A 13,778-nucleotide genomic window follows, 5' to 3' on the forward strand; every position below is an offset into this window, starting at 1 on the left:
ATGTTGCCTGGATTGGAGAGTGTTGGGTAAAAGGAGAGGTTGGACAACCCTTGGGTTGTTTTCACTAGAGCATTGGAGACTGAGTGGTGACTCTAAAAATGTATAAAATTGAGAGGTCCTGGATAGTCGGAGTTTTTCGCCAGGGTAGAAATGTCAAATGTCAGGGAGAAAAGGTTTGAGATGAAGCTGGGGGAGAGATTTTTTTTTTTTTACAGAGGGTGACATGTGCCTAGAATATGCTGCCAGGGGAGGTGGTAGAAGCAGATATGAGAGCAACATATAAGAGGCATTTTGACAGACTTGTAAACAGGCAGAAAATAGAGGGATACAGACCATGAGCACTCAGATGGGATTAGTTTGGAATAGCATCATGGTCGATACAGAAACATGGGCTGAAAGGCTTGTTCATGTATCGTATTGTTTATGTTGTATGTCCAATCCTCACCACAAACCTAATCCATTATTTTTCAAGGTCATACATCCTGCATGTTCCATTGAAATCCATTAATCAGCTTGAGATAAATGCAAATTCAATTGATGTTCCTTTTTTACTATTTGCTTATGCAATTTGTAAAATGGAAGTAATGATGGTTGGGTACCTCACTGGATGTCTGAAGTTGACCAGTTGCTTTTATTTTTGCAGGTTTTTTGTGATAGAAACCTCCTGTGATAGCAAATGCAAATTAGTCTTGGTTTCGTGTTTCAACATGGTTTGGCTATTTTGAAAGTTGGAATTGGGCAGGGACCTTGTTTCTATAAGTCATAGAGATGTACAATATGGAAACAGACCATTCAGTCCAACTCGTCCATGCAGACCAGCTATCCTAAATTGATCTAGCCCCATTTGGCAGCACATGGCTCATATCCCTCTAAACCATGCCTATTGGTGTATCCATCCAAATGCCTTTTAAATGTTGTAATTATGCCAGCCCCCACCACCACCTCCAGCAGCTCAGTCCATACATGCACCATCCTCTGCCCCTTAGGTCCGTTTTAAATCTCCCCCCCCCCCCCCCCCCTCCTCCCCCCACCTTAACCCGGTAGTTTTGGGCTCCCCTACCCTGGGGAGAAGGTATTTTACTGTTGACCCTCTCCAGGCCCCTCAAACCTCTATAAGGTCACTCCTCAGCCTCCCATGCTGCAGGGAAGATACCCCCTGCCTCTCCCCGTCCCTCCAACCCACATAACATCCTTGTCAAGCTCTTCTGAACCCTTTCAAGTTTAACAACATCTTTCCTACTGTAGGGAGTTATAAAGGAGAAGGAGGCCATCCAGCCCAAACTAAACTAGTTGAATCCCATAATAACAGGAGAATGAGATTGTTCTGATCATCATATTGTTGTTGGTCTGTTTCTCAGTCTGAATGACCAATTTATAATCCCACTCTTGCATTTTTTTTTACAACTCTTCCATTTTATCACTTTATTTACCTTTTGTCTCAACTATACCTTTTAAAACTCACTGTTTGAGTAGTGAGTTGTGGAACGTAATTATTACCTCTGGGTATTGAAGTTGAGAAGAAGTAATGTTTCACCAGTGTTTTAGTAAGTTTGCTTGAAATAATGTCTCAAAAACTTTCAACATGATCAAAGAAGAGCGAATTAGGTTTTGGCAAAGACATGGATTATGATTAAATCCTGGAATTATTTGAGAGTCCACTAAGTTTGGGAGATAGGATGAATGTTGACTTGTTTTATTTATGAAATTGTTTGGAAAAGATTATTTCAGTTACTGTGGTGTAATTTGTGAAAACACGAGCAGAATTTTCAGAGCAGATTGTAGGGTGTGGATTGGCCAGTAAGGTGGAAGCTTTTAACATTAGAACTACAGACTGAATTTTTTTTTAAAGTATTTAACCAGGCAGGGAGAATTCTCAGGGAAGCATTGTAATAACACTGTGTTAAGACACTCTGGCAGAGGTGTGCCCCTTCTGAGTGCTGTCTTCATCTTGCATTTGTCATATTGCCCCATTGCTGAATCATGAACTATCACAAAAGGTTTCAATTCTGGCCTAATTCAATGTTAAAGGAGGCCTGAAAATGATTAAAGCTCCTGAATTATTTCAGCAATTTAACAGATGAAACACAGCTCTTCACCTTGACTTTAACATTGCTATGGAATCATACAGCATGGAAACAGACCCTTAGGTCCAACTAGTCCCACCTGCCTGCACTTGGCCCATATCCATCTAAACCTTTCCTATTCATGAACTTGTCCAAATGTCTTTAAAACTTTACCTGCATCTACCACTTCCTCTGGCAGTTCATTCCACACATGAACCATTGTTTTGTTTTAGAAAAGTTGCCCAAGTCCTTTTTTTAAAACCTTCTCCTTTCACCTAAAAACAAAATGTCTCCTAGTTTTCAATTCCCCTACCCTAGGGAAAAGACCTTGCTGTTCACCTTACCTATGCCCCTCATGTTTTTATAAGCCTCTACAAGATCATTCCTTAACCTCCTGCACTCTAGTGAAAAAGGTTCCAGACTATATTTATAACTCAAATCCTCCATTCCCAGCAACATCTTTGTAAATCTTTTCCGAATCACCTCCAATTTAGTAATATCCTTCCTATAGCAGGGTGACAAGAACTGTAGGCCGTACTACAGATGAGCCTTCCCAACATCCTATACAACCTCAATATGGCGTCCCAACTCCAATACTAAGTCTGAACAATGAAGACAAGCATGCTAAATGACTACTTAACCACCCTGTGTACCTGTGAAGCAAATTTCAAAGAATTAAATACCTGAACCCCTAGATCTCTGTTCTGCAACCCTACCCAGGGCCCTACCATTAATTACATAATCCTGCACTTGTTCATTTTACCAAAATCCAATAGCTCGCATTTATCCAAAATAAACTCCATCTGCCAATCTCATCAGTCCATTGACCCAATTGATCAAGATCTCCTTGTAATCTTAGATGACTTCCTTCACTATCCATTTTACTACTAATTTGGTGTAATCTGCAAACTTACTAACCATGCCGCTGATATTCTCATCCAAATTGTTCATGTAAATGACAAGCAACAGTGGACTTAGCACCAATTCCTGTGGAGCACTGCTGGTCACAGGCCTCCAGTCCGAAAACAACTCCACCATTACCCTCTGTCTCCTGCCATTAAACCAATTTTGTATCCAACTGGAAAGTTCACCCCGAATCCCATGTGATCTACCTTTACTGTTTTAGTCTACCATGCAGATCCTTTATCAAACATTTTACTGAAGTCCATGTAGACAACGTCTACTGCTCTTCCCTCATCAATATTTTTGGTTACTTAGAGTCATAGTCATTGCTGTGGTTCTGTTCGCCGAGCTGGAAGTTTTTGTTGCAAACGTTTCGTCCCCTGTCTAGGTGACATCCTCAGTGCTTGGGAGCCTCCTGTGAAGCGCTTCTGTGGTGTTTCCTCCGGCATTTATAGTGGCCTGTCCCTGCCGCTTCCAGTTGTCAGTTTCAGCTCTCCGCTATAGTGGCCGGTATATTGGGTCCAGGTCGATGTGTTTGTTGATGGAGTTTGTGGATGAGTGCCATGCTTCTAGGAATTCCCTGACTGCACAAAACACTATATAGGACAAACAGGAAGACAGCTAACGATCCGCATCCATGAACACCAACTAGCCACGAAACGACATGACCAGCTATCCCTAGTAGCCACGCACGCAGACGACAAGCAACATGAATTCGACTGGGACAACACTACCATTATAGGGCAAGCCAAACAAAGAACAGCCAGGGAATTCCTAGAAGCATGGCACTCATCCACAAACTCCATCAACAAACACACAGACCTGGACCCAATATACCGGCCACTACAGCGGACAGCTGAAACTGACAACCGGAAGCGGCAGGGACAGGCCACTATAAATGCCGGAGGAAACACCACAGAAGCGCTTCACAGGAGGCTCCCAAGCACTGAGGATGTCAGCTAGACAGGGGACGAAACGTTTGCAACAAAAACTTCCAGCTCGGCGAACAGAAACACAGCAACGAGCACCCGAGCTACAAATCTTCGCACAAACTTTGAGTCATAGTCATAGAGATTTACAACATGGAAACTGACCCTTCGGTCCACCCCGTCCGTGCCGACCAGATATCCCAACCCAATGTAGTCCCATCTGCCAGCACCTGACTCGTATCCCTCCAAACCTTTCCTATTCATATATCCATCCAAATGCCTCTTAAATGTTGCAATTGTACCAGCCTCCACCACTTCCTCTGGCAGCTCATTCCATACACCGTACCACCCTCTGTGTGAAAAGGTTGCCCCTTGGGTCTCTTTTATATCTTTCCCCTCTCACCCTAAACTTATGCCCTCTAGTTCTGGACTCCCCGACCCCAGGGAAAAGACCTTGTCCATTTATCCTATCCATGCCCCCCATAATTTTGTAAACCTCTAAGGCCAACCCTCAGCCTCCGACGCTCCAGGGAAAACAGCCGCAGCCTGTTCAGCCTCTCCCTATAGCTCAAATCCTCCAACCCTGGCACCATCCTTGGTAAAGTTTTCTGAACCCTTTCAAGTTTCACAGCATCTTTCCGATAGGAAGGAGATCAGAATTGCATGCAATATTCCAACAGTGGCCTAACCAATGTCCTGTACAGCTGCAACATGACCTCCTAACTCCTGTACCCAATACTCTGACCAATACTTCCTCAAAAAAAACCCTCAATCAAGTCTATGCGACACAATTTTCCTCGCACAAAACCTTGCTGACCATCCCTAATCAGTCCTTATCTCTCCAAATGTATGTCAATCTGATTTTTTTTGTGAAACGAGGCTAAGCATTGTAATATTAACTAGATATTGTGTTTGAGTACTTTTCTGACTGACCACCATAGCTTTCAACAAAAGTAATGGTGCAACCCATCGCCAGGAGAAGTGGTTGACAACAGAACAATCAATTTTCATGACTGAGCTACAATGTTCAGCTTTGGACGTCACCAAAGAGAAGTGACCTATTGTTTAGAAAATGTTGTTATTCTAGAATTTGCAATTTAACTGACTTAAATTATGATATTTTATGTGTTTATTTTATTTTACTCAACCTGTTTAGAGATGTAATAACACACTCTGAAGCAAGTGGGACTTGAACCCAGGCTTCCTGGTTCAGAGGTGGGCATAATGACGTGTACGGTTTCTTTGATAGATGCCTTACTGTTGGAGGACTTTTATCCAAAGCATCGCTTCCAAAATTCCCTCCACATTCACCACAACATCGAACAGCAAAACTCTATGGCTTCCGCAGATGAGCTCATTAACATCCAGTCTAGGTAAGTAACCAAGTCCACACTGATTGGCCCACTTGAGACTGAAACTCTGGTTATTTCAGATATTGGGAAATCATTTAGGCAAATAAATCATACAATAAATCTCACCATGTCCTGACCTGGAATGACACCTCTTCCTTCACTGTCACTGGATCAAAATCCTGGGATGTCCATCCTCTCAGCATTGTGGGATTCCATACACCACATGAACTGAGGCTGCTCAAGAAATCCAACTGAGTCCCCACCTTCTGACTCAACTGCAGAGGGGTAAGGAATGTTGGTGTTGGCCAAGCAAGGCACAAACCTTGTAAATCATTTTATAGATGCACTTCTGATTCTGGTTATCCAATTTTAGTTGACTGGTTGGAAGCATTAAAGCCTTCCTTGTCAACACTATGATAAATGGTTACTGTGGTATAATATACTTGTCACAGCAAACTGTAGATAGACAGGTCTTAGATCTGAGTGTTTTGTACAATGGTGAAAGGTCAGGCTTTAACTGGACATGGGAAATATGTCCAGCAGCCAGGTGAAACGACAAGACCTCGATATTAGACTGGCCCCATGTTTGGCCAGTGCGCGCACAAACTGGGAGCCCAAGCATGGATGAGAATCTGTCCCTGTGGACCTTCACACTCTTCCTGTGCTTCTCTGTTTAAGTAAAGTGGACCCCTTCTGGCTTATATGCAATTTCTCCTCACCTTAGAAACGAGGAGTCCACGTTTTGCCTTTTGAACTCTGCATACCACCTTGGAGTTGTTACTCCAGTGGTACTCTCGGGAGGCATTGAGGTAGGAATCTGATGTGGAACATATATTTTTGAAATATAAAAAAACAAGTAGTTTAATCATAAATTATTTTGATAATCCGTACATTTGGTCATGCCAAACATACATAAACATTCCATTTCTTTGCATACAGAGAACGAGTAATCGTTCGAATATACAGGCCGGTACGTTTACTATCCATGTATTTAGATGAGGCGTCAGCGGAGCCCACTTACTGCGTGGGCCCCCTGTTCTTAGGCAGGCAGATGTTACATGGTGGTCTTTCCCCACCGCGCCTTGGCGGCAGCTGCCCCAAGCTTCAGCACATAGTCCTGGACCTTGGAATGTGCCAGTCTGCAACACTCAGTCGGGGTCAACTCCTTCAGCTGGAAGATCAACAGGTTTCGGACCGCCCAGAGAGCGTCCTTCACCGAGTTGATGATCCTCCAGGCACAGTTGATGTTCGTCTCGGTGTGCGTCCCGGGGAACAGATCATAGAGCACGGAGTCCCGCGTCACGGCGCTGCTCGGGGCGAACCTCGACAGACACCACTGCATTCCTCTCCAGACTTCCTCTGCATAGGCACATTCCAGAAGGAGGTGTGTGACAGTCTTGTCCCCCCCGCAGCCGCTTCGAGGGCAGCGTGCGGTGCGGCTGAGAGTCCGGGCGTGCATAAAGGATCTCACAGGCAGAGCCCTTCTCACCACCAGCCAAGCCATGTCTTGGTGCTTGTTGGAAAGTTCTGGCAATGAGGCATTCTGCTAAATGGCTTTGACAGTCTCCTCAGGGAACCGCTCGATAGGATCTGCCCTCTCCTTTTCCCGAAGGGTCTCAAGGACACTACGTGCTGACCACTTCCAGATCTGATGTGGAACATACATTATAACATGCTATATGTCACTACACATTCCAACCCAGCCACACGCTCTGCAGCTGAGTGAGGGAGTTATTTTTAAAACCTAGCTTTGAAGTCAGTATAATGCCTTTAACAGACAGCAAATTTACAATGCAAACAAGAAGGAATACAAGTGAATAATTGCCTGTTTTTCCCTTTTCTGTGGTTGTGCTCATTTTCATTCCAGTTTGTTAACCTGTTTGCACAGTACAATGAAACCTATTCAAATACTGACCTTGTGAAACAATTCAGTGCTCTGACATTGTGCTGATTCTCCTGCAGTAAAACCAGGCACACTGTTTATTAAGAGATGCAAATGATCGACATTTTAATTTGCTGACAGATGCCAGTTGCAGACAGTCCTGCAGACTGAGGGAGAGGTTTCTGTCACTGAGGTGAGCGGAGAGTATCTGAACAAGGTCAGTACATCATCTTCTCTAATACAAAAACCAAATACTGCAGAAGCTGGAAACCTGAAAGAAAAACAGAATGCCGGAGCAACTCCACAACTTGGGCAGCACGTTTGAGACAGAGAGAAACTGAGTTAATCTTTTGAGTCCAATTCTGAAGAAGGATCATGTTGGACATGAAACAAACTGCTTTGTAATCCAGAGCCAAAATGTTAACTCTGTTCCTCTCTCCAGCCCTGTTGAGGTTCTCCAGCAATTTCTGTTTTTGTTAGTGCCCATTCATACTTGAGGGTCGGTATCAATCCTGCTGAGGATTTGAATCCTTTCTCTAGCTCCTGGATTGATTTTCAACTTTGGGGCGGCACGGTGGCACAGTGCTTAGCACTGCTGCCTCACAGCACCAGGGACCTGGGTTCAAATCCCGCCTCAGGTGACTGACTGTGTGGAGTTTGCACATTCTCCCCGTGTCTGCGTGGGTTTTCTCCGGGTGCTCCGGTTTCCTCCCACAGTCCAAAGATGTGCAGATCAGGTGAATTGGCCATGCTAAATTGCCCGTAGTGTTAGGTGAAGGGGTAAATGTAGGAGTATGGGTGGGTTGCGCTTCGGCGGGTCGGTGTGGACTTGTTGGGCCGAAGGGCCTGTTTCCACACTGTAGGTAATCTAATCTAATCTAATCCAAAGGCATCTAATAGGATCCATTAGGAATGCCTGGCACCAACTGGAATATGAGATCTGGTGATGGTTATGTGTGAATTGAAGGATTATTAAGTGAGCATTTGACTATGGAATCAAGTCATCAGTGATTTTGGAGTTGGTGGAGTGAGCAGAAATAAGACTGACTGACTGACTGACTGACTGGAAAAATTCCCAAAATACAGTATGACAACATACAAATGATCAAAGGGTCAGATGATGAACTGCAGGGAACAAATCAGATTTCACTCCACTGTTGGTAAAACAGCCCATCAGGTTGGACTGGGTTGTGCCCACTTAAGATTCTGCAATAGAAGTGAAGTTAAAAACTGTAGAAACAAATTCAAAAATGAAAGCGGAGACAGCCTATTCCAGAGATGGAAATCTGCGTATTTGTTTTGATGAAGCAGGAGTCATGGTTTGGAGATATCTCTTTTGGTCTGGAGACCTATGAAAATCCAGGGTGTTAGGTGCTATTTTAATTTCCCTAAATATTCACACAACTGGTTATCTTCCCAAGAGTTATTACATTGTGTTTGGGGGAATGTCACGGATTGTAATGACAGATTTGATAGAATTGTGTAAAGCAGTCTAGCTTATAGTTACAAAAACACCCAAAAGAACTGTGGATGCTGGAAGTCTGAAACAAAATCCGAAATTTTTGGAAAATCTCAGCATGCCTGGCTGGCAGTAAATGTGGGCTCAATATGTTTATTCTTCTTCTCTTTCCACATCTGCTGTTTTGTTTCTTTCATTCATGAGAGATAATGGTCACTGCCTCATCCATTATTTATTGTCCATCTCCAGTTGACATTATAAAGGTGACAGTGAGCCATCATCTTGAGTACTGCAGTTGTGATTTAGGGATGTCCACACTACTGTTCAGGGGAGAGTCCTGAAGGACTGAGGGAGCAACAGTGTATTGCCAAGTCAGGTCACTTTCTTATGGAGAGAAGCTTATATGGGGTGGGGTTCCCATGTACCTGCTGCGCTTGCCCTTCTAGACTGCAGTGGCCACAGGTTTGGAAGGTGATACTGAAGGAGCCTTTGAGTTGCTGCGGTATGTCTTGTAGATTGTACACAGTGCTGCTACTGAGCGTCAGTGGTGGGGGGAGTGGATGCCTGTGGATGTGGTGCCAATCAAGTGGGCTGTTTTGTCCTGGACGGTGTCCAGCTGCTGAAGTGTGGTTGGAGCTGCACCCATCCAGGCAAGTGGGAGTATTCCATCACTCTCCTGACTTGTGATTATAGATGGTCAACAGGCTTTGGGGTGTCAGAGGGTGAGTTACTCACTGCAGGATTCCTCACCTGACTCTCTTTTGAGCCATTGTATTGAAATGCTTCATTCAATCCAGTTTCTGGTCAGTGGTAACTCCCAGGGTGTTGATTTTATGATCTCGGAAATTTTTTTAAAAAGAGCTTTTGAAGTGCACTCATTGCTGTAGCATGGAGAACATGACAGACTGGTTGAGCACAGAAAGCAGCCACAAATAGAAATGTGCTGACCAGTTGGATGAGAGATGCATGTTAAGTTGGACTCCAAAGCAAATGCCTTCACTCTTTAAGTTAAAAAATCTCTCAATACCAGGTTATAATCCAACAGGTTTATTTGGAAGTGCTAGCTTTTGGAGCACAGCTTTTAGATAGTGCCTTGGAAACTTTCACATCCACCTGAGGGTAGGCAGGCCCTCATCTTAATGCTTCAATTGAAATCTTCCAAATTTGCCAGGAGTCTCGCATCCTACTTTAAAATGAGGTGAGATAACTGTGTAGTTTGTTGCCCCCGCAACATACTAGCGAGGCAAGGAATAGGGAGAGAGAGCAGTTGAAAACGTGGCTATAGGGGTGGTGCAGGAGCGAGGGATTCGGATACCTGGATAATGCAGTCCTCACTTTCACCTAGATAATTGGGACTTATTCTGGGGTAGCTAGGACCTCTACAAACAGGATGGTCTGCACCTGAACTAGAAGGGTACTAATATCCTGGGGGAAAATTTGCTAATGCAACTAAAACTAATTCAGCAGGGGGGTGGGAACCTGAATTGTAGCTCCATTTTACAGGCGTTTGAGAGTAGTGAGGTCATAAATAAGATTTCAAGGTCACAAAAGTCTACCGGCAGGCTGGTAGTTTGAAGTGTGTCTACTTCAATGCCAGGAGCATCCAGAATAAGGTGGGTGAACTTCCAGCATGGATTGGTACCTGGGATGTTGTTGATGTGGCCATTTTGGAGACATGGTTAGAGCAGGGACAAGAATGGTTGTTGCAGGTTCTGGGGTTTAGATGTTTCAGTAAGAACACAGAAGGTGGTAAAAGAGGGGGAGGTGTGGCATTGTTGGTCAAGGACAGCATTATGGTGGCAGAAAGGATTTTTGATAAGGACTCATCTAATGAGGTAGTATGGGCTGAGGTTAGAAACAGGAAAGAAGAGGTCACCCTCTTGGGAGTTTTCTGTAGGCCTCTGAATACCTCCAGAGAGGTAGAGGGAAGAATTGCAATGATTATTCTGGATAGGAGTGAGAGTAACAGGGTAGTTGTTATGGGGGCTAACTTTCCAAATATTGACTGGAAATGCTATAATTCGAGTACTTCAGATGGGTCAATTTTTGTCCAATGTGTGCAGGAGGGTTTCGTGAAACAGTAAGTAGACAGGCCAACAAGAGGCGAGGCCACATTGGATTTGGTACAGGGTAATGAACCAGGCCAGGTGTTAAGATTTGGAGGTAGGTGAGCACTTTGGTGATAGTGACCACAATTCAGTTACGTTTACTTTAATGATGGAAAGGAATGGGTATATATTATAGGGCAAGTGTTTTTCTGGGGAAAAGGCAATTATATTGCGATTAGGCAAGATTTAAGATGCATAGGATGGGGAAGGAAACTGGAGGGATGGGCACAATTGAAACGTGGAGCTTGTTCAAGGAACAGCTACTGCGGGTCCTTGATAAGTATGTGCCTGTCAGGCAGGGAGGAAGTGATCTAGTGAGGGAGCTGTGATTTACAAAATAAGTTGAATGTCTTGTCAAGAGGAAGGAGGCTTATGTAAAGATGAGATGTGAAGGCTCAGTTTAAGGCACTTGAGAGTTACAAGCTAGCCAGGAAATACCTAGAGAGAGCAAAGAAGAGCCAGGAGGGGACGTGAGAAATGTTTGGCAGGTAGGATCAAGAAAAACCTTAAAGCTTTCTATAGGTATAACAGGAATAAAAGAATGACTAAAGGAAGGTTAGGGCCAGTCAAGGACAGTAGTGGGAAGTTGTGTGTGGAGTCCAAGGAGATAGGAAAGGCACTAAATGAATATTTTTCAACAGTATTCACACCGGAAAAAGACAATGTTGTCGAGGAGAAAGATACTGAGATGCAGGCTATAAGACCAGATGGGATTGAGGTTCACAAGGAGGTGTTAGCAATTCTGGAAAATAGATAAGTCTGCTGGGCCGGATGGGATTTATACTAGGATTCTTTGGGATGGTAGGGAGGAGATAGCAGAAACTTTGGCTTTGATCTTTAGGATCAAATTGTTGTCTGCAGGAATAGTGCCTAAAGACTAGACGATAGCAAATGTTGTCCCCTTGTTCAAGAAGGGGAGTGACCAGTGGAGTGCCACAAGGGTCAGTGCTGGGTCCACTACCTTTCGGCATTTCTATAAATGATTTGGATGTGAACATAGGAGGTATAGTTGGTAAGTTTGCAGATGACACCATCTGCGTTAGCTCATATTGGGAGACAGATTAATTTTCGAAGCCATGAGGTCATGCTGCAGCAGAACAAAACTCTGGTGTGGCCACACTTAGAGTATTGCGTATAAGTCTGGTTGCCACATTGTAGGAAAGATGTGGAAGCTTTGGAAAGGGTTCAGAGGAGATTTACTAGGATGTTGCCTGGTATGGGGGAAGGTCTTATGAAGAAAGGCTGAGGGACTTTTGACTTTTTTAGAAGGTTAAGAGGTCACTGAATAGAGACCGGGAATCCTGAGGGACAGGATGTATGTGTATTTGGAAAGGCAAGGACTGATTAGGGATAGTCAACATGGCTTTGTGCGTGGGAAATCATATCTCACAAACTTGATCGAGTTTTTTGAAGAAGTAACAAAGAGATTGAGGGCAGAGCAGTAGATGTGATCTATGTGGACTTCAGTAAGGCGTTCGACAAGGTTCCCCATGGGAGACTGATTAGCAAGGTTAGATCTCATGGAATACAGGGAGAACTAGCCCTTTGGATCCAGAACTGGCTCAAAGGTGGTGGTGGTGGAGGGTTGTTTTTCAGACTGGAGGCCTGTGACCAGTGGAATGCCACAAGGATCGGTGCTGGACCCTCTACATTTTGTTACTTACTTAAAAGATTTGGATGTGAGCAGAAGAGGTACAGTTAGTAAGTTTGCAGATGACACCAAAATTGGAGGTGTAGTGGACAGCGAGAGAGTTACCTCAGATTGCAACGCGAATTTGACCAGATGGGCCAGTGGGCTGAGAAGTGGCAGTTGGAGTTTAATTCAGATAAATGCGAGGTGTTGAATTTTAGGAAAGCAAATCTTAGCAGGACTTATACACTTAATGGTAAGGTCCTAGGGAATGTTGCTGAACAAAGAGACCTTGGAGTGCAGGTTCATAGCTCCTTGAAAGTGGAGTCGCAGGTAAATAGGATAGCGAAGAAAGCGTTTGGTATGCTTTCTTTTATTGGTCAGAGTATTGAGTACAGGAGTTGGGAGGTCATGTTGCGGCTGTACAGGGCCTTGATTAGGCCACTGTTGGAATATTGCGTGCAATTCTGGTCTCCTTCCTATCGGAAAGATTTTGTGAAACTTGAAAGGGTTCAGAAAAGATTTAAAAGGACATTGCCAGAGTTGGAGGATTTGAGCTATGGGGAGAGGCTGAACAGGCTGGGGCTGTTTTCCCTGGAGTGTCAGAGGCTGAGGGGTGACCTTAGAGGTTTACAAAATTATGAGGGGCATAGATAGAGTAAATAGGCAAAGTCTTTTCCCTGGGGTCGGGGAGCCCAGAGCTAGAGGGGAAAGATATAAAAGAGACCGAAGGGGCAACTTTTTCACGCAGAGGGTGGTACGGTATATGGAATGAGCTTCCAGAGGATGTAGTGGAGGCTGATACAATTGCAACATTTAAGAGGCATTTGGATGGGTATATGAATAGGAAGGGTTTGGAGGGATATGGACCGGGTGCTGGCAGGTGGGACTAGATTGGGTTGGGATATCTGGTTGGCATGGAGGGGTTGGACCGAAGGGTCTGTTTCCATGCTGTACATTTCTATGACTCTGACTCTAAGATGGTCAGAGGATTAGATAAGGTGAACAGTGAGAGCATATTTCCTCAGATGGTGATGGCTAGCACAAGGGGACATTGCTTTAAACTGAGGGGCGATAAATATAAGGCAGACGTCAAAGGTAGGTTCTTCACTCAGTAGTAAGGGCGGGGAGACCTCTGTCTGCAACAGTAGTAGACTCGCCAACTTTAAAGCTATTTAAATGGGCACTGGATAAACATATGGCTGAAAATGGAATAGTGTAGGTTAGATGGGCTTCAGATTGGTTTCACAGGCTGGTGCAACATTGAGGGCCAAAGGGCCTGTATTGCACTGTAATGTTCTATGATCCCAAGCAACTTCAATTCGGGTTGCTGAGAATTAATCAGGGCTGACTTCAAAGAAGTTTTTGTGAGAGATGACGACTTCTCAGGTGCCTACACTCGAGGAGCTGCCTTCTGTGTTATCGGCCTCTATGACTATGACTCTGATTTGA

At 44.3% G+C, this 13,778-nt stretch overlaps 1 protein-coding gene across 1 annotated transcript in view; it reads left to right on the forward strand.

Moving 5' to 3' along the window:
• Positions 1-13,778, forward strand: part of irag2 (inositol 1,4,5-triphosphate receptor associated 2) — a 169,467-nt gene that overhangs the window by 117,598 nt on the left and 38,091 nt on the right. The window contains exons 21-22 of the mRNA XM_043713369.2: positions 5,145-5,268; positions 7,271-7,346. Of these exons, the coding sequence (XP_043569304.2) occupies positions 5,145-5,268; positions 7,271-7,346 (200 nt within the window). The remainder of the gene's footprint in view (positions 1-5,144; positions 5,269-7,270; positions 7,347-13,778) is intronic.

Source organism: Chiloscyllium plagiosum, unplaced genomic scaffold, assembly GCF_037043375.1.
Source record: "Chiloscyllium plagiosum isolate Xiang-an unplaced genomic scaffold, Cpla_swu_hap1 HiC_scaffold_23, whole genome shotgun sequence".
Classification (NCBI taxonomy): Eukaryota; Metazoa; Chordata; class Chondrichthyes; order Orectolobiformes; family Hemiscylliidae; genus Chiloscyllium; species Chiloscyllium plagiosum.